The 26,724-nt window shown below is 40.3% G+C and overlaps 1 protein-coding gene across 4 annotated transcripts in view; it reads right to left on the reverse strand.

The window, feature by feature from the left end:
• Nucleotides 1-26,724, reverse strand: part of NR3C2 (nuclear receptor subfamily 3 group C member 2) — a 258,117-nt gene that overhangs the window by 44,000 nt on the left and 187,393 nt on the right. For all 4 annotated transcript variants that reach the window (XM_038754941.1, XM_038754939.1, XM_038754940.1 and 1 more), the window contains exons 4-6: nt 19,806-19,922; nt 3,904-4,248; nt 1,566-1,710 (exon numbers count right to left, since the gene is read on the reverse strand). In XM_038754941.1, coding sequence (XP_038610869.1) covers nt 1,566-1,710; nt 3,904-4,248; nt 19,806-19,922 — 607 coding nt within the window. The remainder of the gene's footprint in view (nt 1-1,565; nt 1,711-3,903; nt 4,249-19,805; nt 19,923-26,724) is intronic.

Genomic DNA, 26,724 nt, shown 5'->3' on the forward strand with positions numbered 1-26,724 from the left:
ATCTACCCCAGCACTTAGAATAGTGCTTGAAACATAGTAAGTGCTTAACAAATACCATCATCATTATTATGATTACTATGCAGTAGACAAGCGGCAGAGCAGGGATTAAAACCCAGGTCCACTAACTCCTAGGCCCGTGTTCCTTCCTCTAGACCATACTGCTTCTCCTAATAATTACAGTCTCACATGTCCGACATTGTTAAACTCATTTAGAGACAGGCAGAGTCCATGAAATGCTATGAATCTACCATATGTTGGAGCCACTTCTCTTCCATGCCATTTTTTCCTCCTACTTAAAAATAAGCCTAGCACTTTGACGGCAGTGACATCAATTCTCAGTTAGTCAACCAACCATAATAATAACAATGATGACATTTAATAGTAAGAAAGCCCATTAGAATCATCTGCCATTTATTTCATTCCAGATATACATAAGCACATATATTCCTTCCATTTGAGTGAGATGAGTGAAAGAAATAATGCTTCCTGTTTACCACAGGTTAACTGACTCAAAAAAAAAAGCACCAAAAAAATGTATGTGTTTCTCAAACATATATTCTTCTTTCCTTTTCACATATTTACTGAAATACATGAAAGCTGAGTCTCTCTTCACTTCACTCACCCTTCCTGACAATTCACACTTCTGAAGTTAATATAAACTCACTCCTCTCCTCACTTTATAACAAGTCCCAAAAGAGGCAGGCCAATGTTAGAACATGAAATGAATTTCAGCAATTTCTTCTAAAATAGAGAAAGCCCAATACAGAATTCAGGAGAAGTGGGTGCTATCTGCTTTTGTTCCTTGTATATATTTTAGTCTCCTTTGTGGACTAACTCTTCCTCCAGTCTTCCTGATTCCTCTAGGGAAAGTCATCTGGTGGGATATGACAGTGTCCCAGTTCAAATCCTTTTTTGAACCCACTAGTATAAAAAAGCAGCAATCGATACAAACACACATGAATTTTACTAATAAAGTGCAAAAACAGTAGTAGAATGTGGACTTAAAATAGGAAAGTATCCATGGCCAAAGAAGGAATTCATAATGAGTCGTTCAATCTTCTTTAACGCTTCATAAAACTAAGAATGTTTCATTATGTAAAAACATTTTGGCTTCTTTTACAATTGCAAAGAAGGGTAATTATGATTGTCATGAAAACACATTGAGCAGCTGTATACTGTTAACAAAAGAACCATTATATGGATCTGCTTAGAAAAACTACCAATTTAAATGTTCACATTTCCTAGAAATTAGATATTCTTCCCATCTACAGTAGATACCAGAAGAGGCTTGGTTCAATTACTTGGGTTGTATATCAGTTATAGTTCAAATTTGAAAGAATGTCCTGATTTGGGGAATGTTCCAAATATATCCATGTATAATAAAGACATTTAAACACACAAAAAATATGCAGTGTAGCATCACTTTGTTTAAAATAGTTTTCACATCCTTCAGGTTCTTGATTCTGGACTTCTGAAAATCATGGTCAGAACAGCTGCCCACTTAACCTGCATCAACTACATCTCCATTCGGTTTCTTTTGCGAAGGTAAATGAACGGATACTTACTCATTAAAGACCAGATCTGGAGCAAAATAGAGGAACTGGCTGTTCGTATGCTTATATGATCTCCAGCTCAAGGCAAATGATGACAGACACATCCAAGAATACTGAATTAGGGTAATTTGGTCCTCAAGAGGCAAGTTTTTAAATCCTGTAGAACAGAATGATCAATCATAAAGCTCTATCCACTATTCGGAGGTAATCCAGTGTACAAGTCACAGGACTGTCCCCTTAAAGTCCACTCTCATTGTTCTAGTTTAATGCATCTACAACTGCAATCAGCAGTTATTCCTTGGCAAAGTAATACCAAATCAAAATTTTCAGGGGTTTACTCAGGTGCGTCTAGGTTAAAAAAAAAGAACAGTCCATAAAAATTGTCCTAATTTGCAAGTTTCACTCCAGTCCTGCCCAAACTTTCTTGTTTTAATTTTGATCCATTTACTGACCATGTGCACTTAAAACTGTCCAGAGGGGAACTAAGATATAACGATTAGAAATGCTGAAGCACTGGTTCTTGGTCTTTTAGTTTTGTTTTTCACTAATAGAAATCACTTTATTTTTATACAAGTTACTGAATTTTTCCAAATAACAATAGCAATAATAATAATGGCACTTGTTAAGTGCTTCCTATGTGTCAAGCACTGTTCTAAGTGCTGGGGGTAGATATAAATTAATCAGGTTGGACACGGTCCCTGTCCCACATGGGGCTCATCCATTTAACCCCTATTTTACAGATGAGGTAACTGAGGCACAGAGAAGTGAAGTAACTTGCCCGAGGTCCAAAGCACGCATGTGGTGGAGCTGGGATTAGAACCTGCAGGTCCTTCTGACTCTTAGGCCTGAGCTCCATCCACTAAGCCACACAAGCTCCTTGTGGGAAGGGATCACGTCTACCGACTCTGTTGTATTGCACTTTCCCATGTGTTTCCCAGAGTGTTCTGCACACCTTAAGTGCTCACTAAGTGACACAGTGATGCTATACAATCTGTAAGAGGACAATATCAATGCTTCGGATCTTATATTCATTTTAATTAAAATTATTACTTGATACAGCCTGTGAGATCTGATGGATCTGCATGATTGGCTGATTTGGAAATAAAAAATCTTTACTTCATTCCTACCATTAGAGTAAAATTTTATTTCAGTGTTTAATAAAGAGTATTTCATGCATTCATTCATTCATTCGTATTTATTGAGTGCTTACTGTGTGCAGAGCACTGTACTAAGCGCTTGGGAAGTACAAGTTTGCAACATATAGAGACGGTCCCTACCCAACAGCGGGCTCGTGCTAATATTCATTGTCATAGCCCAGTCAGTTCTGCCCATAGCTTCACTGCAGGATGAGGGAGCAGAAGGACAGATGGTTAGCAGTTGGCACTATCAGACACCCGGAATTCAAGCCCAGTGATGGGAGTCAGGTCCTGTAGCTCTAATCTAGAGGTGGGAATCTTGTGAAAAATATCTCCATGTTTCCCTGACTACTATTCTCAGAAAGGGGATGCATGGAACCCATTTTCAATCATAAGGTGGGGCTCTGAGATCAGAAATGGGACTCGGGCATTCTGCGGCAGGAGCTCCAAACTGAGATACAGAGAAATGGTCAAAAAACAGCTCTTCCTGCCTGGAAATCTACGGGAATTAGTATTCCCCACAGCCCTGACCTCAAAAAGGGAAGTGGGTTAAAAATAATATTTCCCTTCTCTTGGCCTGGATTCTGAAGGAGGTAAAGAAAGAGACGAGAGAGAGTAAGAAGAGTAGAATGAGGGGAATTAGAAAGTAGGTGTTGGAAGGACTGGGATACGAAAGATAAGGGCTCAATCAGGGGAGGAAGTTGGATGGGATTTATGAAAACACGAAAGAAGAGAACGTAGTGCAATGGGGAGAAAAAACATTGGGCACAAAGAGAAGAAAGCCAGCGGGAAAAAGGATAATAGGGAAATGAAACAGTAACAGAGGAGAAAAAATGGAGATGAAGAGAAAGGAGAATAGGCAGAACCTTGAGATAAGAAAGCAAGAAAGCATGAGAGGACAGGAAAGTTAAAAAGAGAGAACAGAAGACTACAGAATGCACAAGGAGGCAACTGAGAGTAGGAGACAGAGACAGCAAAAGGGATATGCTCAGTTTTTCTGTGTGGTACACCTAACTAGCTACTACTTTCTACGCTGCCCATGAAATACTGAACTCCACGCAGAACAAGTTGTTACATAAATCACTAATACAAATGCAACCCATTGTAATAGAGTAGGAATCCGAAAAAAGAAAATTTACAGCATGAATCAAAACCCAAAAACAAACCTTGCAAAACCAAACCAATGGAAGGAAGAAAGAAAATGGGACTTTTACCTGGAAGTATCTTTGCCCACTTTACCACTTGAATCATCTGCTTGCCAGCAAGGCGGTTTAAAGTGGAAAGCAGGTTTTCTGCTGTATCGGGTTTCGAACCGTCATATCCTGCATACACGACTTCAGGCTCAATGCTTCCAAGCACCATAGTGGGTGAAGGTGTAAGTGCTGGTGAGATTGCCGTTATTTGAGGGACAAGTGCTGAGTTAACAGAGGGCTCTTTTACAGGAGCAATGTATGTAGTCCCTTCCTCTGGGCTCTGGGGTGCTGAGGGTGCTGGGGGCTGTTGCTGCTGATGATCTTCGTGAATTCCTTTCAACTTCCCCAACTTCTTCGACTTGCGAGCTGAAAGCAACAAATAACTCCATTACAAAAGAGAAAAAGAGGCATACTTCTTTGGGGAAACTTAAGAAATAAAAATTGAGAGAACTAGAAATGGATGTCTAGACACTGTTTTTCTTAAAAGCCCCTACATACAGCAGCATGCATTTAAATGCAAGAGAAACTGTCTAAAGAGAAAGAAGAATGAAAATAGGCAAGGAGAGAAAAGAAAGCCAATGACAAGAAGAGAAGGGTGAGAGTGAAAGAAATGATGAAAAACTTACGAGATGAGTTGGTAAGATTACTACTAGAATAGAGATAAAGATAAAACAAAATTAATGAAAATGTGAGATCCAGAGTTGCAGAAACCTAGCAAGTAATGAAGAGGATTCCTAAAATATTCTAAGAACATCAGGAGAGCCAATAGGCTTTGTCTCTCTTGCAACCAAACTTGTGACAAGTAACCAAAGGATTGCACTAATTTCCCATATTCCTTCCCCTCTCTTTGCTCCTTCCCACCTTCTGGGAATCAATAGTGAAATTTCCAAAAGGTAGAAGACAGGCAGGAGAAAGAGACAGCCAAAAACTGATTTGCAATGGGACAAAAAAAAACCTGAAGAAAACATTTATTTGCGCCCCTTACTGCAGAAGTCCATTGTAAACAACAGTATCATATTATTATCGATCAACCAACCATTAAGCACCATACTAAGAGCTGGGAATATGTACAAGGATGATAATTCAATCAGTTGAAAAAGGGGTGGTGGAAGGGTAAGCTGGTGACAGATACAGAAAAAATGAATAATATGATAGAGCAAAACCAGTACACTAAAAAAAACGACAACAAAAACAATAAAGCTGCACCACAGTTCTGCTAAATCATCTTTCAGGCTTCTCCCCTCTCCTCAGGACACCAGCTGGTCCTAGCCTCAACACTCCCAATCTTGTAACACTTCTTTCAAGTGAACTGCTACTCCAGCTTCTACAGGCAGGGCTTTTCCCAGCTACCGTGGGTGAGAAGAGGCGTTATTCCAGAGATTCCAGAGTTCAGGTGTAGGAGCTGTTTGGCTACCCAGCTTCTGCTGGCCCTGTTTCTTCAAGACAGGATTTCTTGGGGATGGCAGGCAGGGGAAGTCACCGCCCCTTTGCAAACCCCATGCTCAGGTAGAGGACAAGCTCAAAAAATAGATCAAATGCAACTTCCATAAATAAAAACTGGCTCATTGTTCTCCCACTTATAAAGTCTTCAAATTTCCTTTTGTATGCTGGCAGACTTTGTTCAATCCCAAACAGTCTTCTTCTTTTGACATTTATAATTATTTTCTTCCATACCTATAGAGTTTGGAATATCAATTATGTTGGCCACGGTGTATCATCAATTTTTAAAACTCTAATAGTCATTATGCATGCAGGGACAGAATAATGAGCCTTTTAATTTTTCATTTCCACCTAGGGAATTGTAGATCAAATTCTTAACTATTTGTTTGTTTGAGACCATCACTTTAATTGCAAGTTACAGTCCTCTTCTCCTTTTGCCCAATAATTGGCATGCTTACCATGTTTTCATTGTTTTTCTTAACTAGATTTTGTGTATTGGAATTTTCTTCTCTGAAATGGTTACACTTCAATCCTTTCCTAATATCATGCCTTTCCTTTAAATACGTTTTTATATAATTGGCTGGTGGTGGGTTAGTAATGGCACCTGCTAGCCTTACATGCCAATGGGGAGAGGAAAGAATGATTAGAAGTGAGCCAAGATGACCTTCCAATTTAAAACAATAACAGTGAGCTATCCCTTTTAGAGGGATTTCCTTCAAGTCTGTCCATGTTCTACACTCCCGTGGACTCATGTCATAATGTTATTCATCTTAACAACGGTGCTAGATATTGACTCACGCTCAGCTTGTGGGTCACTATGACCTCTAGGTATTGAGCATCTATTCATGGCTGGCTGGTTAGTCACCTATTTGTGATGCTTGTGTTTGCCTTTAGAAATGAACTACTCTGTATTTGTCCCTGTTGAAAGTCATTTCACTCATCACAACTTCTCCAAATTGCACGGTCTTTGAAAACTGCCAATCCTAGCATCTGAGCAAGGGGGTCAACTCTGAAGACATAAACTGCCAAAGAGGAGGTGGAGAGTTGGACAGCGGGAGCATTAACTGAGCTTTTGTCTCTGCTGGAAGCAAAAGTTGCTGATGGAATTAAGACACTTTCACTCATTAGTTCTTACACCTGCACAGCCCTGGTTCTCCTCTGGAGTGGGCAAACCCCCATATCCTCATATAACACTCACGTAACAATAAACACTCATACAGACACATTATTTGCAAAATATTATGGGACCAAAACCTACAACAAAGTGAATTCCACTACATCATGGGCTTTATTTTCTGGCACGTAGAACAAGGGCTGTGTCTAAAGTCATGGGTTCTAACCCAGACTCTGCCCTTGCCTACCGTGTGACCTTGGGCAAGTGACTTCACTTCTCTGTGCCTCAGTTACCTCATCCGTAAAATGGGGATTAAGACTGTGAGCCTAATGTGGGAAAGTGACTGTGTCCAACCCGATTTGCTTGTATTCCCCCACAGTGCCTGGCACACAGTAAATGGTTAACAAATGCCACAATTATTATTATTATTATTATTATTATTACTGCATTCACCCCTGTGCTCTAGTAGAGTGCGCGGAGCATTTTAATAATAATAACAATAATAATAATGATGATGGCATTTGTTAAGTGCTTACTATGTGCGAAATGCTGTTCTAAGCGCAGGGGTGGGGGGAATACAAGGTGATCAGGTTGTCCCATGTGGGGCTCACAGTTTTAATCCCCATTTTATAGATGAGGGAACTGAGGCACAGAGAAGTTAAGTGACTTGCCCAAATTCACACAGCTGACAAGTGGCGGAGGCTGGATTAGAATCCATGACCTCTGGCTCCCAAGCCCGTGCTCTTTCCACTGAGCCACACTGCTAAAAGAGGAAACAAGTATAAGTAGTTGACAGAAGCATAAGTGCCCATCCCGCAAGGGCAAAGACTGCCAGTGCTGTTTAAGCTTGACTCCCAGATTTATTCATTCCAAAGCTCTGACAAGACCCAAGCGTTTCCAGGCAGGTTTGAAAAGACCCAAAATGATGACATCCTGACCTGCTAGCTCTTTGAAGTGCCCACTTTTAACCTCCATTTCCCCCATTCCTTTTTACCCACACTCTCAAAATGTAAAGTTGTCACCTACGGACACAATGAAGAAATTAATTGAAAGCATATAAATTCATTGGTATTGAGGCCATTGATGAAGTGGAGAGATTAGTTGGGATAAATGAGAATCAGGTGTCCAGATCAAACTTGTAATAATAATGTAATAATGGCATTTGTTAAGCGCTTACTATGTGCAAAGCACTGTTCTAAGCGCTGGGGGGGGATACAGGGTGATCAGGTTGACCCACGTGGGGCTCACAGTCCTAATCCCCATTTTACAGATGAGGGAACTGAGGCACAGAGAAGTTAAGTGACTTGCCCAAGGTCACACAGCAGACATGTGGCAGAGCCGGGATTCGAACCCATGACCTCTGACTCCCAAGCCCGGGCTCTTTCCACTGAGCCACGCTGCTTCTCAAACTTGTTAAAATAAAAAGAAAATTCATATCCTTTATTGCAGTCGGCATAAATGATGACTCCCCCTTGAAGAATGACTAATCTCTCGCTCCACATATACATGTTTAGGTGTATATACCTACAAGTGTATTTATGCCATAAAGCTCAAGATATTGTGATAGCACTCCTACATAAATTATGAATAACAAAACCCCACTAGACATCTGAAAGCAGATCATTCTCAGTGAAAAGGTGAAGCTGAAGAAGCTACCTTCTCAGGCATACCTCAGAGGGAAGAATTTATTATTATGTTAGGCACATTCACACTAGTTATGTAGACAAATAATCCTATCAACAATGTAATCTGAATGATGGTGCACCTTCTTTGGATTTAGTCAAAGGAATGAGAAAATAAAACAAATGGCAACAGCCCAAAGGCATATTTTAATTGTAGTCTGCATATTTTAAAAGCAGCCCACTTGAGGAGGTCAGTTTCTTAGCATCTGCCAGGGACTTAAGACAGACACTTTACCTGGCTGGGAGTTGTGCAGTCTAGAAGACTGCTTCAGAGCAGCTGTGTTCAAACTGTTAAATAAAATAAAATGACCAAGCACTCTGCTGATCAAAGTGGCTAAACATTCCACAGAGAGTTTACAATTTACTTTTCAAGTAGACGTACTGGTGTTACTATAATCAAACTTCAATGACAATTATGTACCAAAAGTAAGATTTTATCAGTGCCATTTCAAGCTTCCTAACAACTTGCAATGAAGGAAGGGTGCAGCTGGACACGGGGTAAGCCACTGATAAAAAACATATCCATGACTCCCACAGATTTAAATTTCATGTGGCAGAATTGAGCATTTTCTTGCCAAGACCCCCAGTTGGTACCTTGAACACTCAATTATCTGCCCCTTGAATGTGTTCGGCTTTGGGAAAATTTACGTATGAGAAATTAATCCACCTTGGAAATCAAGTACAACTTTTCAAGTCCAAGAAACTTCTGGAGCCAAAGAATCACTAATTAGTAGTGGAAAAAATGAGAGATTGCATAACAATTTTAAAAAACATATATAATGTTGTTTCCAAAAGTAATTTTTCTCTTCAAATGTTTCAGTCTTATCAATCTTCAAAAGAGCTGCCTTCTACCATGCCATTAAAGTTTGACTGGACTTATGCAAGAAAATTAACAAATAACAATTTAAAAGAATATCTTCTACCTGCTCCATTTTCAGCCAATCATAAAGTAGTTGCATTTTCTTTTTCTGGTAAGTGTATGATTTAATATCTGATTCCAAGTCTCTCCAAACTTCAAGGAAATTAGTTGAAAATATGTTACAAAACTGCCAGTACTAAAATTAGAAAGACCTAAAATGAATGTTTGCTATTCATCCTTTACTCTCCAAGAAAGTTACCTGCCAGTCATTTCTTACTAGCTAACTCTGTGCAATATAATAATTGCTTTGTTACATAGCAGGAGGCAAGATCTCTCCATGTGGAATGTTGCTGTCTGTTTCCTATGCATTTGGACCCTCTTAAGAGTAACAAAATATTACACGATGTTTCTGAGATGAAGGAACAGGATTTTGTTTGCATTTGGATACAATTAATGCCATTTGGAATCAAGACTGCAGTCCAAACCTAACAAAAGTGACCCCATTGTAATCAGTTGGCAATATACTGTTTCAATCAATTTTGGGAGCAAAATAAAGGTTGCCTAGATCATATTTAAAGCACTTCCCTTGAAAAATGTAAAATCTTTAAGCATTTATAAATCTGGGGGCTGAAATTTCCAGGCTTAAATTCTAATGCATTTAAACAAAATAAGGACAAACAACTGGCCAAACACCCCAGCTGCAAAGAGAGTACAAAGAGCTAGAGCTGTTGGAGCACTGAACAGGCTCAGTTACACTGGAACAATGAAAAAGATAGGAAGACTCTAGAACCACTGAGTGTATTGAAGAGGCAGACTTGATTCGGCACAACTTTTTTACTAATTGGGCGTTTCCAAATTTATAAGCTACAATCACTCCATTGTGAACACAGGGTAAAAAGGGTAAATTTGCAACATTCTTTTTTCACCGGTAAGAATGAGTTTACGAAAATACATGTTGATGTGTTAACAGGTGATGCTCATCACAAAAATGAACCAGAGGAAAGGAAGAAAAACAATGCTGATGTTTAATATTTTTGCATATTTTAAATATATGGGACTAAGCTTGTCTTTGGTATTTGCACAATGAAATTAAATTTAGAATTATTAGTAGTCCATCATGTCTATGACTGTTCCAGGCTAGAGTTATTCCAGAATGCAAATTGAGATAGTTTAACAGTGCAGTAAAAATAAATAGAAAGATAAATACCCAAGCACTTAACACAGTGCCTGTCACATAGTAAGCACTTAACAAACACCATTTAAAAAATTGAAGTAGGAACTGTAGTGGTGTTTATTGAGAGGCTCTAGTGTTTACTTCCCCAATCAATGATTATCACAACATTTAGTGAGTGCTTACTATGTGCTAAAGGCTGAAGTAGATACAAGGTAATGATAATATTCATTCAATCCTATTTACTGAGCGCTTATTGTTAAAAGCACTGTACAAAGAGCTCCGCAGTCTCTGTCCCACACTGAGCTCACAATCTATCTTAACCCTACTTCACAAATGAGAAAAAGAAGATCCGGAAGGGAGGAGTACCCACAGTCACAGAATGGTCACACAGGACACCAGTGCCAGAGCCGGAACTCGAACCTGGGTCTCCTGACTCTCTTGCTCTTTCCACTAGACCACATTATTCCTGAGGGACAATTTATTGCAGTGCACTGTACTAGAGCCTGGGAAGCACAGAATAATCAAGGGACACATTTCCTGTCCATAGGGAACTTACATCCTTACCCAGGAAGGCAAACATAAAAACATTTACAACTAGAGAAGTCAAAAATAAACAAAGAGGTCACTTAGTCAACCAGTGCCAAGGAGGGTTGTGAGTAAAGTTTGTAAGTTTATCTATAGGGCTCAGGGTACTGGGAAATTAATCAGGAAAACCTTGTGGAGTAGGTGGGATTTGGGGAAAAATTTAATGGGGAGGGCCGGGGCCTGTCGATATGACGGGGAAGGAAGTCCCAAGCTGAGAGGAAAACGTGAGCTAGGGGATGGAGGTGGGAAGGTCAAGAGCAAGGAACCACCAAAGAGGTTGGCTTGGGAGGAATGAAAACGGTGAGCAGGGGAGTAGTACAAGGAGAGAACAAAGAGGTAATAATAATAATAATAATAATAATCGTGGCATTTGTTAAGTGCTTACTGTTGCCAGGTACTATACTAAGGGCTGGGGTGGGAATAAGCAAAACGGGTTGTACACAGTCTCAATCCCCATTTTACAGATGAGGTAACTGAGCACAGAGAAGTGAAGTGACTTGCCCGAGGTCACACAGCAGACAAGTGGTGGAACCCATACCCTCGGACTCCCAGGACTGGGCTCTATCCACTATATGCCATGCTGCTTCTCAAGGTGGTGCAGATGACGGAGAGCCTGGATCTTACTGGAAGGAGTATTTATTTGATGTAAAGAGGCAAAGGGAGCCAGTGGAGGGTTCTGACAGGAGAGAAGAGATTTGGGTTGAGTCACGCTTCCGGAAGAAAAGAGGAGAGAGGAAGATCATTCTTGGCCATGTTGTCCATTTATCTTCTCCTTCAAAAGTCCCAGCTAACCTGAGTTAAATTAAATTTTCATCCATTACTTCAGTGCTTAGATCAAGGAAGAGCTAAAAGGCTCCCTGAGTAATCTTTGACAGATGAAAGGTCACTGCTGTGTAAAGCCCTGCTGACAGGTATGTGAGGTAAAGGTGATCTAGGGAACATTTCTGTTTTCTGTGAAGCCCTGAATTATAGTGAAACCAAAATGAGGCCAAGAAAAGCATCACTAATTGCAAGGTCTCTATTTTGGACCAAGCCAAACTGGAAAAATAAGACGTGGAAATCTGCAAATCCTATTGGAGCAGCCAATGCAGAGTAAGCAAAAATTTCTTGAGTTACATCAGTTTGCTTCTGAAGGTATGCTTTTTATTTACAGTTTTTAACTACACCAATCGGGTGCCCTGTTGTGTCATTTTACCTCCCACCCTCCCAAAACACAAAATAGAATATAAGCACTCTCCATAATTACACTCCCCATTCACTTTCAAGAAAAATTATCGATTGAAAAGTTTCATTAAAAACTTCAGATTCAGTTAAGTAGTCAACCTCAACCATTCACATGAAATTGAATACTTACAATGGCAATACTGTCAATTACTATATTATACCAGTGAAATCCTTGGATGCTGTCTGCCCAATATTCTTGACTTTCTAAGAGGAGTTCTCTTCGTTTTCTAATTCAAGTTCAGCTGCATACTGTTATTTTTACATACTAATATTTAAGGACCTAAGTGAGACCTATATAGGAAAATAATAGAGACTTACTTGGCTCCTGTTCTCCAGCAGTTACTATTTTATATCATTTCTCACACTGGCACAAACGTGCACTTTTGCACACATGCACACACATGAAATAGGCAAGATGGGAAGAGACAGTCAGACACCACACAGAGAGTACACATGCTACTCAACTTCTCTTTAAATTTATGGGAGAGCTCCACCACCTTTCAATCCCTTCCCTAGGAGTGTCATGAACTTTTTTAAATGTTTGGTAGAACTGGGACAATGAGATGAAAGAGAATGAGGTGCAAAGGGAAGAGGTGATGGATATAACGAGAGACAAAATTTACAAAGAGATCGCAGAATGTTGAAAAAACAAAAACCAAAAGACTGAAAGGGGGATTAACTAACAGATTCAGCTGGAAGAAGAGAAGAGGAGTGATAAGCTGGAAACTAGGAAGTTATTTTTTAAAGATGAATACAAGAAAACTTTCAGTGCAGGGTTCCTCTGTGTAGAATGTAAGTTTCTTGTTGGCAGGAAATGGGTCTGAATTTTCCAAGTGAGCAGCACACTAAGGGAGCACTCAACAAATGTTACTAGAACTACCACTACTAATCCTGGCTCTGCCACGTGTCTGCTCTGGGACCTTGGACAAGTCACTTAATTTCTCTGTGCCTCAGTTACCCCCATCTGTAAAATGGGGGTGAAGACTGTGAGCCCCACGTGGGACAGGGACTGTGCCCTACTTGACAACCTTGCATCTACGCCGGTGCTTAGTCCGATGCCTGACGCATAGTAAGCGTTTAAGAAATACCACAATTATTATTATTGTCATTGCTACCTCCACTACTATTACAGGGCTCAACAAACACAAGTGAGCCCCATTTGGTACAGGAACATTGGGTGACCTGATCACCTTGTACCTTCCACAGTTCTTAGAAGGGTGTTTGGCACTCAGCAAGAGCTTAACAAATACCATGATGATTATTTCTATTCCTCCTGGCCCTAGTGAAAGACCAGGTTTGAGGACTGCCCCCATAATCCTATGTGAAATTAGAAAGCTCCAGCAGCAGGGGGCAGAGAAGTATTAAAAGAAAACATCAAGCTAAAATAAAAAAACAAACAGATAAGCAGAGATCAGAGGGGTAATTTTGTTGGACTGGTCGAACAGGTCAACTGTTTACTGAGCCCTGCTAATATGCTTAAGGAAAGAACTGAGAAGAGCTATATAAACACAGAGAATAAAACTGACCGTTTCTCTGGTCCACAAATAAGAGACTTTTCAATCTACTGGCAACAAAAGAAGAGTAGCGAGGAGATGGGACAGTAGGAGAAGCAGCGTGATTCAGTGGAAAGAGCCCGGGCTTTGGAGTCGGAGGTCATGGGTTCTAATCCCGGCTCCACCAACTGTCAGCTGTGTGACCTTGGGCAAGTCATTTAACTTCTCTGGGCCTCAGTTACCTCATCTGTAAAATGGGGATTAAGACTGTGAGCCCCCCGTGGGACAACCTGATCACCTTGTAACTGCCCCAGCGCTTAGAACAGTGCTTTGCACATAGTAAGTGCTTAATAAATGCCATTATTATTATTATTATAAAAAGGAAGATGGGGAAAGGGTAAAAGGAATAAGTAATAACACCAATAATTATGATGGGATTTGTTAGGTGCTTACTATGTGCCAAGCACTGTTCTAAGTGCTGGGGTAGATACAAGATAATCAGGTTGTCCCCACATGGGGCTCACAGTCTTAATCCTCATTTTACAGATGAGGTAACTGAGACACAGAGAAGTTAAGTGGCTTGCCCAAGGTCACACAGCAGACAAGTGGCAAAGCAGGATTAGAACCCACATCCTCTGACTCCCAAGCCCGGGCTCTATCCACTAAGCCATGATAATTACAGGAGAGAAATGGGAAAAGGAGATAAACTAGGGACCAAGAGAAAAAGAAATGCATCTCCTCTCTTATTGCCACTGTCCTTCACCATCAATCAACCAATCAAATTTTTGAGGTTACTGTGTATTGAGCACTGTACTAAGCACTTAGAGAGAACAATACAATGCCGTTGGTAGACATGATCCCTGCCTACAGTTTAGAAGGGGAAGCAGACATTAAAATAAATTGCAGATAAGGGAAATGGCAGAGTGTAAGGATAAGTACTTAAGCACGGTGGGGCTGGGGCATCAGAGTGCTTAAGGGATACCGACTCAAAGGTGACACAGAAGGGAGGGTGAACAGGGTGGTGAAGCCCTTGGAGACAGGATTTTAACAGGACCGTCCTTTCAGTCTTAGCTATTCTCCAGGGGCAGGAAAACTAGGGATGAGCATCAATGCCACTGCCACCTGAGTCATCAGCTGAGAGATTTGGCAGCAACACCGCTTCCCCCATCAAGACACAGCTGATGGATTCTTTCCTGCCACTCCAGCCAAAAGCAGCACTTACTCAATGTGTTTGTGGATATGGTCTTGCTACTTGGTGCTCGGTACCGCGTGTACATTTGGGGAACTCATCAACGAGTTGAACACGGCATCAATGATAGGTGTAGGTTCCACGGCAGTAAAGAAAGTCTGACGCTTCAATTGCTTCCATTACTTCAGGCTGAATTTTGTGGGCATGATCCTGCCATACTTGCAAAGGACACAGTATTTCGATTTTTCACTTCATTGTCTACCATTGCCTCCCTGGACACTGTGTTGCTAAACAGCAGAATTCAGTGACAGCCTTAAGCTCTGGATTGCCAATGGAAATCCTTGGTTATATTTAGGTTAGAATTCTTGGTTATGACTAGCCCGGAGTTGGCTGATATACAAACCCATTCTTCTTCTGAGTAAATGTCAACCCATTATGCTTTGCTGGTTTTGAGAAACAGTTTATAATAACTAGCATGTAGAAGTAATAGTATTTATTAAGCATTTGCTGTGTGAAGAGCACTTTACTAAGGACTGGGAACAAATAAACAATGTTGAATTAGACATGGTCCCTTGTCCCTCAGAAGGCTCGCGATCTAAATCTAAATCACGACTTCTTAAGAGGGTCCTTTATAATGTACTCTCCCAAGCACTTAGTACAGTGCTCTGCATGCAGTAAGTGCTCAATAAATACAATTGATTCCAGTGCCCAATTATCAGTGTGTACAACCTGAGACGATGCTCTCCATCTGTTGAGTTGAAAGAGTTTGCCAGAGGTTCAAAGTCATATTCTGATATCGGCCTCCACGTTAATAATAATAATAATAATAATAATAATTATATTTGTTAAGCGCTAACTATCTGCCAAGCACTGTTTTAAGTGCTGGGGAAGATACAAGGTAGTCAGGTTGTCCCTCGTGGGGCTCAAAGTCTTAATCCCCATTTTACAGATGAGGGAACTGAGGCACAGATAAGTTAAGTGGCTTGCCCAAGGTCACAGAGCAGACAAGTGGCAGAGCTGGGATTAGAACCCACGTCCTCTGACTCCCAAGCACGGGCTCTTTCCACTAAGCCAAGCTGCTTCTCATACAACAGAATTGGTAAATTGGCAGACACACACACACGGAGCTTTTGGTCTAGAGTGAAAGACAGAAATTAAATTAGGCTAATAAAGTAGACTAATTTTGGAAGATAAACTGACTATAACAATCTTTTTGACATACTCTCCTTCTGAATGGTCTTTTGACCACAGTCTTATTCCAAGCCACTCTGAATAGTAATAATTTTGACTGAAGGCCTCCAGTGTTGGGTCTGCTTCTTTCCTAAAAATTTAAATCTTTCACTTCTGAAATTTTTGATGTAAATCTAATCGAGGAACATGTTCAAAAGCACGTATATTACAACATTTTAGCATTTGTGAGAACTGACCTTATATTAGAATACTGAATAAGAGACTAAGAGCACCTTGAGAACAGAAAACATGTTTACCAACTCGTCGGTATTGTGCTCTCAAGTGCTTAATACAGTGCTCTGCACAGTAAACACTCAATACATACCACTGATCGGTTCACTGAGAGACACGTTGGCTTTCCATTTTTGGAGGGAAATCCATTCTTCCATACCTTTCTCAAGTTGTATTATCTGTTTTACTACTTCTGCTAACTGTAGGCTATGATTGGGACAGAGGAAAAAGGAATCCAAGGGATGGCATCTATTTATATTGATTACTACCCTTGAGCCTTTCCAACTCTCTCGGACAAATCAGGATCATGAGTGGCTTTCCTCAGAGAATATTAACAAATTAAGTGTGCTTTCTTATTGACTTTAGTTATTACAAGCATCCATTTTCCCAATAAAAATTGATCAAATTGCTCACATTAAGCAGATTAATCTCACTGCTTGCAATTTGTGCACCAGAAAGCCAAAATTAACACTAACCGTAGAATTTTTATCACAGGACTATAAGTTGATTGGAAAATACAAATGGAAAAGAAACATGATCTGACCCCCTGATGTTAAACTCTCTTCCTTAACTCCACAAAAAAACTCCACAATGATCATCAAAATATTCCTGAGTAGGTTATTCAATAGAACCTACAACTTCAGCCTACGTTAGAAAAAAGTTTACTTCAAATGTGACTTGCTACTTTCTCTATTTTCTTCTGTGTTTTAACAATAGCAAGACTTAAATTTAAGTAAAACCTTCACCAAAACCACAGAACCTAACCCACATTTAGAAACCAACTTGAAATTATGAGAATTTTCTATCATCCACAAAGCCAAACCTCACTTGCAGTTAATTGTAGACACAAATCAAAATCATCCTATACTCCAGAACTACTGTCATTACAGTCTGGAAAAAAAAAATTAAATTGTAATTTAAGCTCTAGTCAGGCCTTATGTTGTGCATGCACTTGCATGTGATCACAGCATTTATCTTTTAAAGATAAAACTGAATTGTCAGACAATATGACTTTTAAAAACAATTTGGAATTTTAGAGGGTGAACATTAGGTTTATCATTGTGCCAAATAAATCCCAAATTATAAATAATTCATATCAGGAATTGAAATTTAAGAGCCTGGGGAATGAATCTGCCAAGCTTAGAAGCTTTAAAAGGGCTGAAGCAGCATCCGGGCATTGGGGCGTGGTGATGCCTGTATCCCTGAGCCTCAACTGTGATTAAAAAGCTCAGGATATATACACATCTACTCAATTATGTATTTTAGCAAGAGGCTCCTGATACATTTGTGCAACTACCTGTTATATCCTTCTTCTTCCTCCTGTTGCCACTATTTCTAGAGATTTCCAAACTGCCTGTCTCGCTCAGCACAGTGCCTGGTACACAGTAAAGGCTTCACAAATACCATAATTATTATTATTTAGATTGAAAGCCTCTAGGGATGGTGCCTTTAGCTTTTGGTGTTCTTTCCCAAGTGCTTAGTTCAGTGTTCTGTAGACAGTAGGTGTAAAATAAATTCCACTGGTAATGATGAGGGGGATGACTGGCCCCAGAAATGGAACCAGACCCTTCATGAAGTTCCAGGTGCATGAAAGTTCAGAGGTGCATGCAACCAAGGGAGAGAGAAGATGCTGAATCCTTTCAGCTCTGCACTGGTTCAGAGATTTATACTGGCACGTCTCATGATTCAACTGCAATAAATAGGTTATTCGAAAACCAAGGAGGTATCATGAATGGACATATTGTAGAGTAGCCACAGATTTGTATGTCATAAACTGGAATCCATTCCAAAACCCCTGGTAAAATCATAAACAAGCCTTTTATAGATAGTATTTTGCAGCACTGAATATCACTAAACTACTATTTAATTCAAAGCAAAACATGACAGCTAACAAGGAGTTGCAATATGATTATTTACCTCTGCAGGAGGCGGCAGAAGTAGAAACCTGCTCAGCTCACATAGTAGTGTCTATGGACTTTGGTGAAAAAGATGCACCCAATTTAGGATGGAAAAATAGGACACCTTATACTAGGCTAAGTCCTTCTGAACATCTCTGCACACCTTTGAACTCTTCTATCAAGGTCTTCAATCATTTCTAAAAGCTCATCTGCTTTGTTGCTAATTGATGCAAGACACTTTAATCCACGAATCTTAGCTCGTGATGAGACTAAGATTCTCACCTTGGTGGCAGCCATGAAATCTCCTCCTCTGCTCCAAGGGAATATTTTTTGTTTGTCTGTTTCATCCTCAAACAACATAGAACTGGGGGGAGATAGATTTTAGCCAGATAATTATCTGCACCTTCTTCTGTGACATGATTCACTGCTTCTTTCAGGGGGAGCAGAGAACCCCTCTTTCAGTATGCATTTGGGGAGGGTGTGTGGATAAAGTGGAGTGGGGAGGAAACTGTGGATAAAGTGGAGTGGGGAGAAAATTGCCTTTCCTGTACTGATTGGACAGAATAACAGACGGGATTCATTGACGCTGGGATATGTAAGCAAACAGTGCATAACACCTCTCAGGATTTTACAGGGAGTCAGAGGACCTGGGTTCTAATCCTGGCTCCACCACTTGCCTGCTGTGAGACCTTGGGCAAGTCTCCGTGTCTCAGTTTCCTCACCTGTAAAATGGGAATTGATACTGTGAGCTCAATGTGGGACACGACTGTGTCCACCCTGATTAGCTTATATCTACCCCAGCACTTAAGTATAGTGCCTAAAACGAGCATTCTGATAAAAGCTGCTAGATATCCAACTTCCCACTTTCTTCCCCAGGTCGAGGGAGAATAGTCCTCTATACCTCATGAACTATTCATCCTTAGCAGGCCTTCTCCTGACTGTTGGACAGCAATCCGACTACTGGTGTTGCCTAGTGGATAGAGCACGGGCTTGGGAGTCAGAAAGAGCTCGGTTTTAATCCTGGCTCTGGCACTTGTCTATTGTGGGAACTTGGGCAAGTCATTTGACTTCTCTAGACATCACTTACCTCATCTGTAAAATGGGGGATAAGACTGTGAGCCCCATGTGGGACATGGACTTTGGATTAATTTGTATCAGCGCCTAGAACAATGTTTGACACATAGTACGTACTTAACAAATAATGTAATTATTGCTATTATTATTGTGAACTTGGGCACCTTCTGCAAAGATAAACGGAGAATGATGAACTAACATGGTTCTTGGCTCCTCTTCCTTCCATCCTGCTCCTCTGTCAGACCTGCTTTGGGTCACAGGCACCAGAACTCTATCAGACACTGAAGCCATTCTCAAAAGCGAGTGGAAGAGTTACAGACTACTGAAAGGAAGACAACATCTCCTGCCTCTCTCCCCACTGGTGTGTCTGATAGCGTTTATAAAAAGAGCACTTCTGCCTTACCAGAAGAGTATCAGACATACTAGTCTGTTTCCGAAAAGACTCTTAAAAAACATTTCTCTCAATTTTGTAAATTAAGTCTTTAGAGCCTTCAAGACTTTTTCTGAGCTATGGAGAAAACCTACTGCTGCCATACATCATCACATTTAAGCAGCAACACAATTCTGTCAGAAACCTTCCAGAAATAAAGCCCCTTAGTTCTTGGTGTCCCTTTCTCCATATTAGTTCCACTTTAAACCTTTGGGATTATATACCTGATCAATGATGAATTATGCATGAAAATAATTTTATTAAAACAAAAATGAAGACTCGGTCATGAAAAATACTTACCTCCTAAATTCATTCCAGCTTGTAGGCATTTCTGTAATCTGCAGGCTGGACAATTCTTCCTTCGAATCTTATCAATAATACAATCATTTCTTCCAGCACACAGATAATTGTGTTGCCCTGAATGAAGCAAAACATAAAGCAAATTCAGAATTTCCCAGTTGCTCTACTTTTTAGAAGAAAATTTCCATTTTTAATCAGACCATGCAGCAGGAATCCTGTTCTTTCTCTGTCTTCTTCTTGGGGTAAGAAAGGTAAGGTCTTCTTTGTTCAAAAGCCTTTCTGCTCTTACACAAGTTGTCAGGGCCTCCTTGTTGCATAGCAACTTCCTCAAACTCACAGCAGCCCTAAAAATTCTCTGAATTAATTATCCAAAAGTCTAATAGAGCACATTAGCAGAATTCACAATTCTCCTCAAGAAAATTGGACAAAGTTCTACTTATACCACAGAATTCACAATTCTCCGCAAGAAAATTAGACAAAGTTCTATTTATACCACAGGAAAGTACTGCATCAACATTGATTTTTTTTTCAGGATGTTTACTATGATATGACTAGTGATTTTTGATGCTGCGAAACAACACCAACTGGAAAAGTGCGCTCACAGCAGTTTATTCTAAAATTGTGTACCTGTTAGGCCAATACCTTTCATTACTAATTTCAAAAATGGATGAGTTTAGGAGAAGTGTGTTAACATGTGTTTACTTAGGGTAATTCAGCATGACACATTTGTACATATGGCAGAATTTATTCAATCTTCCTAACGTTGTGAAAATAAATGCATAATGTGAGAAGCAGTATGGTCCAGTGGAAAGAGCATGGGCCTGGTATTCAGAGGACATGGAATCTAATCCCTGCTCTGCCACTTGCCTGCTGTGTGACCTTGGATAAATCACTTAACTTCTCTGTGTCTAAGTTACCTCATCTGTATAATGGGGATTAAAACTGTGAGCCCTATATGGGACAAAAACTACGTCCACCTGATTATCTTCTATCTACACTGGTGCTTCGTAGTGCCTGACACACAGTAACTGCTTAACAAATACTATTTAAAAAAATAGAACACATTTACACTGTCTGAATATAAGTGAAAACAGGTCGCAAATGCCACAGAAATATCTACATGTAAATAACTTCTGAAAAGTAAAATTGAGTGAAAATTTCAAAACTATCCCTTTGTAGAGTTTTTTATTTGTGAAAGTGTTACCCAATTAGTCTTTCATTAGTGCATCTAGAGTTTTATTAATATGTTCTTAGAGTACAAACCTCCTGGTCACTACAGAAGAGCAATGTGGCTTAGTTATCTCGAAAAAAATTCTACAAATACATCAATGCACAACAGTTAGATTGTTTTGCTTTTAATTCTCAAGATGTAGGTTATAATCAGAAACTATATAGATGTAGAATGCCCAGAAAATCAGCTATCTTAAATACTAATGAACCTCTACAATATACAATTACCTACTAAACAATCTCTTCTCAGAGGATGGTAAATATTCAGTAATAATATGTTTAGTGTTTAATTTAATTAAGATAATTTCATCGAGGGCATAGTCACAGAAAACTATTGTATTTTTAAGCAATAACAATAATAATGCAATGACAATAATCAACCAAGCACTTCCCAGGAATACACTTACCTGCTAGCATTGTTCAGCATTTCATACCTCACATAATGAATCTCAAAGACCCTGATCACTTGCTCGCTACTGGAGTTAAACCTCTCTGAATAAAAGATGATGATGATGATGATGATGGTATTTGTTAAACACCTACTGAGTGTCAGGCACTATTCTAAATGCTGGGGTAGGTACAACCTAGTAGGTTGGACAAAGTCCCTGTCCTATATGGGGCTCACATTCTTAGACCCCATTTTACAGATGAGGGAACTGAGGCCTAGGGAAGTGAAATGACTTGGCCAAGGTCACACAGCAGACAAAGACAGAGCTGGGATTAGAACCCAGGTCCGTGCCTTATCCACTATGCCACACTGCTTCTGGCAACTCATTACTTTTAAACAATGACTTTGGGGAAATAAGAATAAATAATGACATGCTTTACTAGCAAGGAGGAAGAGTAATAGGCATTGGAAAAAAATCTACTGAGCATTTATAGAATTTTTTCCAAATATTGGCCAGGATGATTACACTCTTATTTGGCCTACACTAACACCTTAAAGTTAAGTGAAGGCAAGAGCCTTCCCTAGACTGCAAGCTCCTTGTGGTCAAGGAATGGTTAGACCAACTCTGTTGCACTGTAATCTCCTAAGTGCTCAGTACAGTGGAGAAGTACGCTGGAGAAGCAGCGTGGCTCAGTGGAAAGAGCCCGGGCTTTGGAGTCAGAGGTCATGGGTTCAAATCCCAGCTCAGCTGTGTAACATTGGGCAAGTCACTTAACTTCTCTGGGCCTCAGTTACCTCATCTGTAAAATGGGGATTAAAACTGTGAGCTCCCCGTGGGACAACCTGATCACCTTGTAACCTCCCCAGCGCTTAGAACAGTGCTTTGCACAGAGTAAGCACTTAACAAATACCATCATTATTACCATCATTACAGTGCTTTGCAAACATTAAGCACTCAAGAAACACCACTGATTGATTTTAGTCTAGTGAGCCTCAAATTCGTCAAAATATATTTTTGACTAAAATTTACTGAAGCATCTGCTGTGTACATGGTACTGTAACAAACTCCATTAGAAAAGGCGTTCTCTTAAAATGACTACCACCTCATGCTCTACACAGCTATTTTCCTCACATCCCTACGTTTACTATAAATAATAAAATATTTGAAGCAGTTATCTTCGCCAGAAAATTTAGATTATTTACCTTCCAAAGTTCTGAAAACTGCTTGATATATTTTTGATGAAATTATTTAACGCCTATGGAGGTAGATTGAAAATGTTTTCTAAGAAGGCTAGTACTGGGCTAAACAGGCTTCTTACTTCCCTCTTATGCTAGGAGGAGGGAGGTAAGAAGACTAGTTATTTTCCTCCTACATTATGTAAAAATGTATTGGTACTATTCCAAGGAAGCCAGATTTTAGTTTTGAGAGTAAGGGATACAGGTGATGCTGAAACTAGAATATACTTTTATGAGATGGCTGGGAATAAAGCATAATGTGACTGTATTATGTGCTAATCTATGTGCCAAGCACTGGGGTAAAGCCATCAATCACTGAATGGGGTATTTATTGATCAGTTACCGTGTGCATTGCACTGTACTAGTTGCTAAACCCAAGACAATCAGATCTGTCCTTCCTGGGGTTCACAATCCAAGTGGAAGGGAGGGCAGATATCTTATCCCCATTTTACAGATGAGGGAAATTGGGTCTGAGAGATTAAGTTACCTTATCCATGGCCACAGAGCAGTTCTGTTGCAGAACTGAGAATAGAACCTGGATCTCTTAACTCCCAGACTTGTCAACTAGGCCAGGCTGAAAATAATCCTTTCTACTTTAGACAAGGACACAACTTTTATTGTACTCTTCCGGCAGCTTAATACAGAGCTCTTTATATAACAAATGTCCAATTAATATGTAGGTCAGAGTGGGCAAGACAGCTATGAATTTCTGCCCTTTATCCTGTGCTCAGGTTGGGGACTTTTGGCCCCCACTGGGGTCTACCTTGAAAATTTTCTAGCTCTGCAAGGCACTGCATGAACTCTGAAGTCTTAAAAAATGAGCATTAGAAAAACTAACGCATAGTATTAATATATATTCATTCATTCAATCATATTTATTGAGCGCTTACTGTGTGCAAAGCACTGTTCATGAAAGTAACTCATGTAACAACAACAAGAATTCACTTGCAGAGAAGCAGTGTGGCGCAGTGGAAAGAGCACAGACTTTGGAGCCAGAGGTCATGGGTTCAAATGCCGGCTCCACCAATTGTCAGCTTGGGCAAGTCACTTAACTTCTTTGTGCCTCAGTTCCCTCATCTGTAAAATGGGGACTAAGGCTGTGAGCCCGACGTGGGACAACCTGATCACCTTGCATCCCCCCAGCGCTTAGAACAGTGCTTTGCATTCATTCATTCATTCAATCAAATTTTCTGAGTGCTTACTGTGTGCAGAGCACTGTACTAAGCACTTGGGAAGTCCAAGTTGGCAACATATAGAGACGGTCCCTACCCAACAGCGGGCTCACAGTCTAGAAGGGGGAGACAGACAACAAAACAAAACATATTAACAAAATAAAATAAATAGAATAAATATGTACAAGTAAAATAGAGTAATTAATATGTACAACCATATCTATATATACATACACACACACACACATATATATATATATATATACAGGTAAATGCTTAACAAATACCATCATTATTATTATTATTATTAAAAAAAATAATGGTACTTTCTAAGTGCTTACAACGTATCAGGCATTGTAGTAACTACCAGGATAGATACAAGATAATCAGGTTGAATACAGTCCCTGTCACATATGAGGCTCACAACCTAGGTTGGAAGAAGGAGGATTTAATTCCCATTTCACAGATGAAGTAACAGGCAGCGAGAAGTTAAGGACTTGTCCTAGGTCACGAAGAAAGTGGCATAGCTAGGATTAGAACCCAGGTCCCCTGACCCCAGGCCCAAATTCTTTCCACTAAGCAACAGTGCTTCCCTTTGGCCAAGATGCCAAAACAGCCTTGCAGATCTCCACCCAGGGAGAAGGGAATAGTCCTGAATAGCACCAAAAGGAAGAGGGAGTCTTTGCGGGGGGCTGAACTCTGCAGAACGGAGACCCCCGAGCTGAACTCGGGAGGCTCAGGAACCACAAATGGAGCCTAGAGAGCCCTGGTTTGGCCCAAGGAATTAAAGGAATGAATGTTTCATGCTATTGCGGGACATGTTCTTGGAAAATGTGGCTTTATACCAAAGGGCTGTATTGTGGGATGTGTTTGCACATAGACTTACGTGCGATTTTCTAAGGTTCTGAAGCAGAACTGTAGAAAACTGCACATAAAAAGAAATAGAACTGGTGCTGACATGAAAGCCAGGCCACTTGGAAGATAAGTCCAGTGGGGGCAAGGCCCATGCATCTGTTGAACCTTTCCTAGTACTTACTACAGTGCACTGCATCCAGTGGGTGTTCAATAAATACCAATAATGCTATTATTTACTACAGGTGAAAAAAGGTACAATGGTTGGCACACTGTAGTACCGTTTATCAGTAATGGTAATGATGAGGATTGGCAGACACACAACTTTGCAGCTTTACGTGCACGGTAATGGGTTCAGTTCACAGAGGTAGGCTACCTTCAGAGAAGCAGCATGGCTCAGTGGAAAGAGCATGGGCTTCGGCGTCAGAGGTCATGAGTTCAAATCCTGGCACCGCCAATTAGCTGTGTGACTTTGGGCAAGTCACTTAACCTCTCTGGGCCTCAGTTCCCTCACCTGTAAAATGGGGATGAAGACTATGAGCCCCCAGTGGGACACCCTGATCACCTTGTAACCTCCTCAGCACTTAGAACAGTGCTTTGCACATAGTAAGCACTTAATAAATGCCATTATTATCATTATCACCTTTCCAAAATATAGAACAACTGTAACAGCTGCCTTGACAGTTGGCTTTAATAAGGTGAGCTACGGGCTGTTTCACAAAAATCTGTGATTTTTCTCACCTCCTTAGCTTGTTTCATAATCTTGAAGAGAAACACAACACCTTTCGCTTCACTGCCTTTTCAAAGAAATGAAAGTTCCATTAGCTTTTTCATTATGGAACTGAAATACAGATAATCCAAAGAACCCTGTTTGAAGCCAACAGGAATCTGCACAAAGCAGATGGGATGAGTGCTGTGCCCACAGACACGGTTTTGAATTAATATTTTTTAATTATGATCTCATAATGGTTTAAAAAATACAATGCACCACATTTTTCATTTTCCCTTTGCAAAAAATTGACTAATCAAAGCCACCCCTTTGGGAGTCAGTTATTACTACGGCGTTTTCGAAAGAGAGGATACTGAGCAGACCCTGAACTGAAAACCGGGCACAGACACACATTAAATGATGCACTGAAAAACCAAGGAAAACATCAGATCAAGAAAGTAGCACTTCCCCTGGAGGGATTCAGACAGGAACTGGTGTCAAGCTCTTTACCAAGTTAAAAATTTAAGAGTTGTGAGGCACTCAAACTGCTACATGAATGTGAGTCTTGGTCCTGACAGACATCTTATCCAGTTCCTGAACCAGTGTCACCAACATCATCATCATCTATTACGGTGAATTTCCAAAAAGAATGCTTAAGGGGAGCAAAAGTGGGAGAAGAATGAGGAGGGAAGAGTTTGCCGACGTTCTCTATAGCCACGGTTACTCTCCTGTCTCTGAGAGACTCCTTGCTTGCTCCAAATTCCAAGTAAATAAGGTGCCACTTTTCCTAAACATTGTCCTAAAACATCACTGGGTGGCCACTCCTCACTCCTCAAAAACCTCCAATGGCTAATCTTTCCTCTTCACATTAAGCAGAAACTCTTGACCACTGACTTTAAGTCACCCAGTCGGCTCTCTCTCTCCACCTTTCCTCTTTCTCCTCTCCCTTGTGCCTCATTTTCATCTCTCCCACCACTGACCTCTTCCTCCTTCCCTCCCTCCTGCCTGGAATCCCTCCCTCTTCACATCTGACAGACCGCTGTTCTCCGTAACTCTCATACTTCCTTAAAGAAGGCTTCTCTGATCAATTCCTCATCTCCCCACCCCTAGATAGCCACTTCAGTACATCTTCATCTAAGCACCGGGATATATTAACATCCAACCTCTGAGAATTTATATAAACTAGTGTATTTTTCCCAGGGTTTAATCCCACATTTGCCCAGGGTAAACACATAATACTACAAATAAATGATTACTTATTTTTTTATACTCTATTACTCCTTACTCTCTGTTCTTCATTTTAGTGTTTGTCTCTTGCTAGTTGGTAAGCTT

This window comes from Tachyglossus aculeatus, chromosome 12, assembly GCF_015852505.1.
Source record: "Tachyglossus aculeatus isolate mTacAcu1 chromosome 12, mTacAcu1.pri, whole genome shotgun sequence".
In the NCBI taxonomy this organism is placed as follows: Eukaryota; Metazoa; Chordata; class Mammalia; order Monotremata; family Tachyglossidae; genus Tachyglossus; species Tachyglossus aculeatus.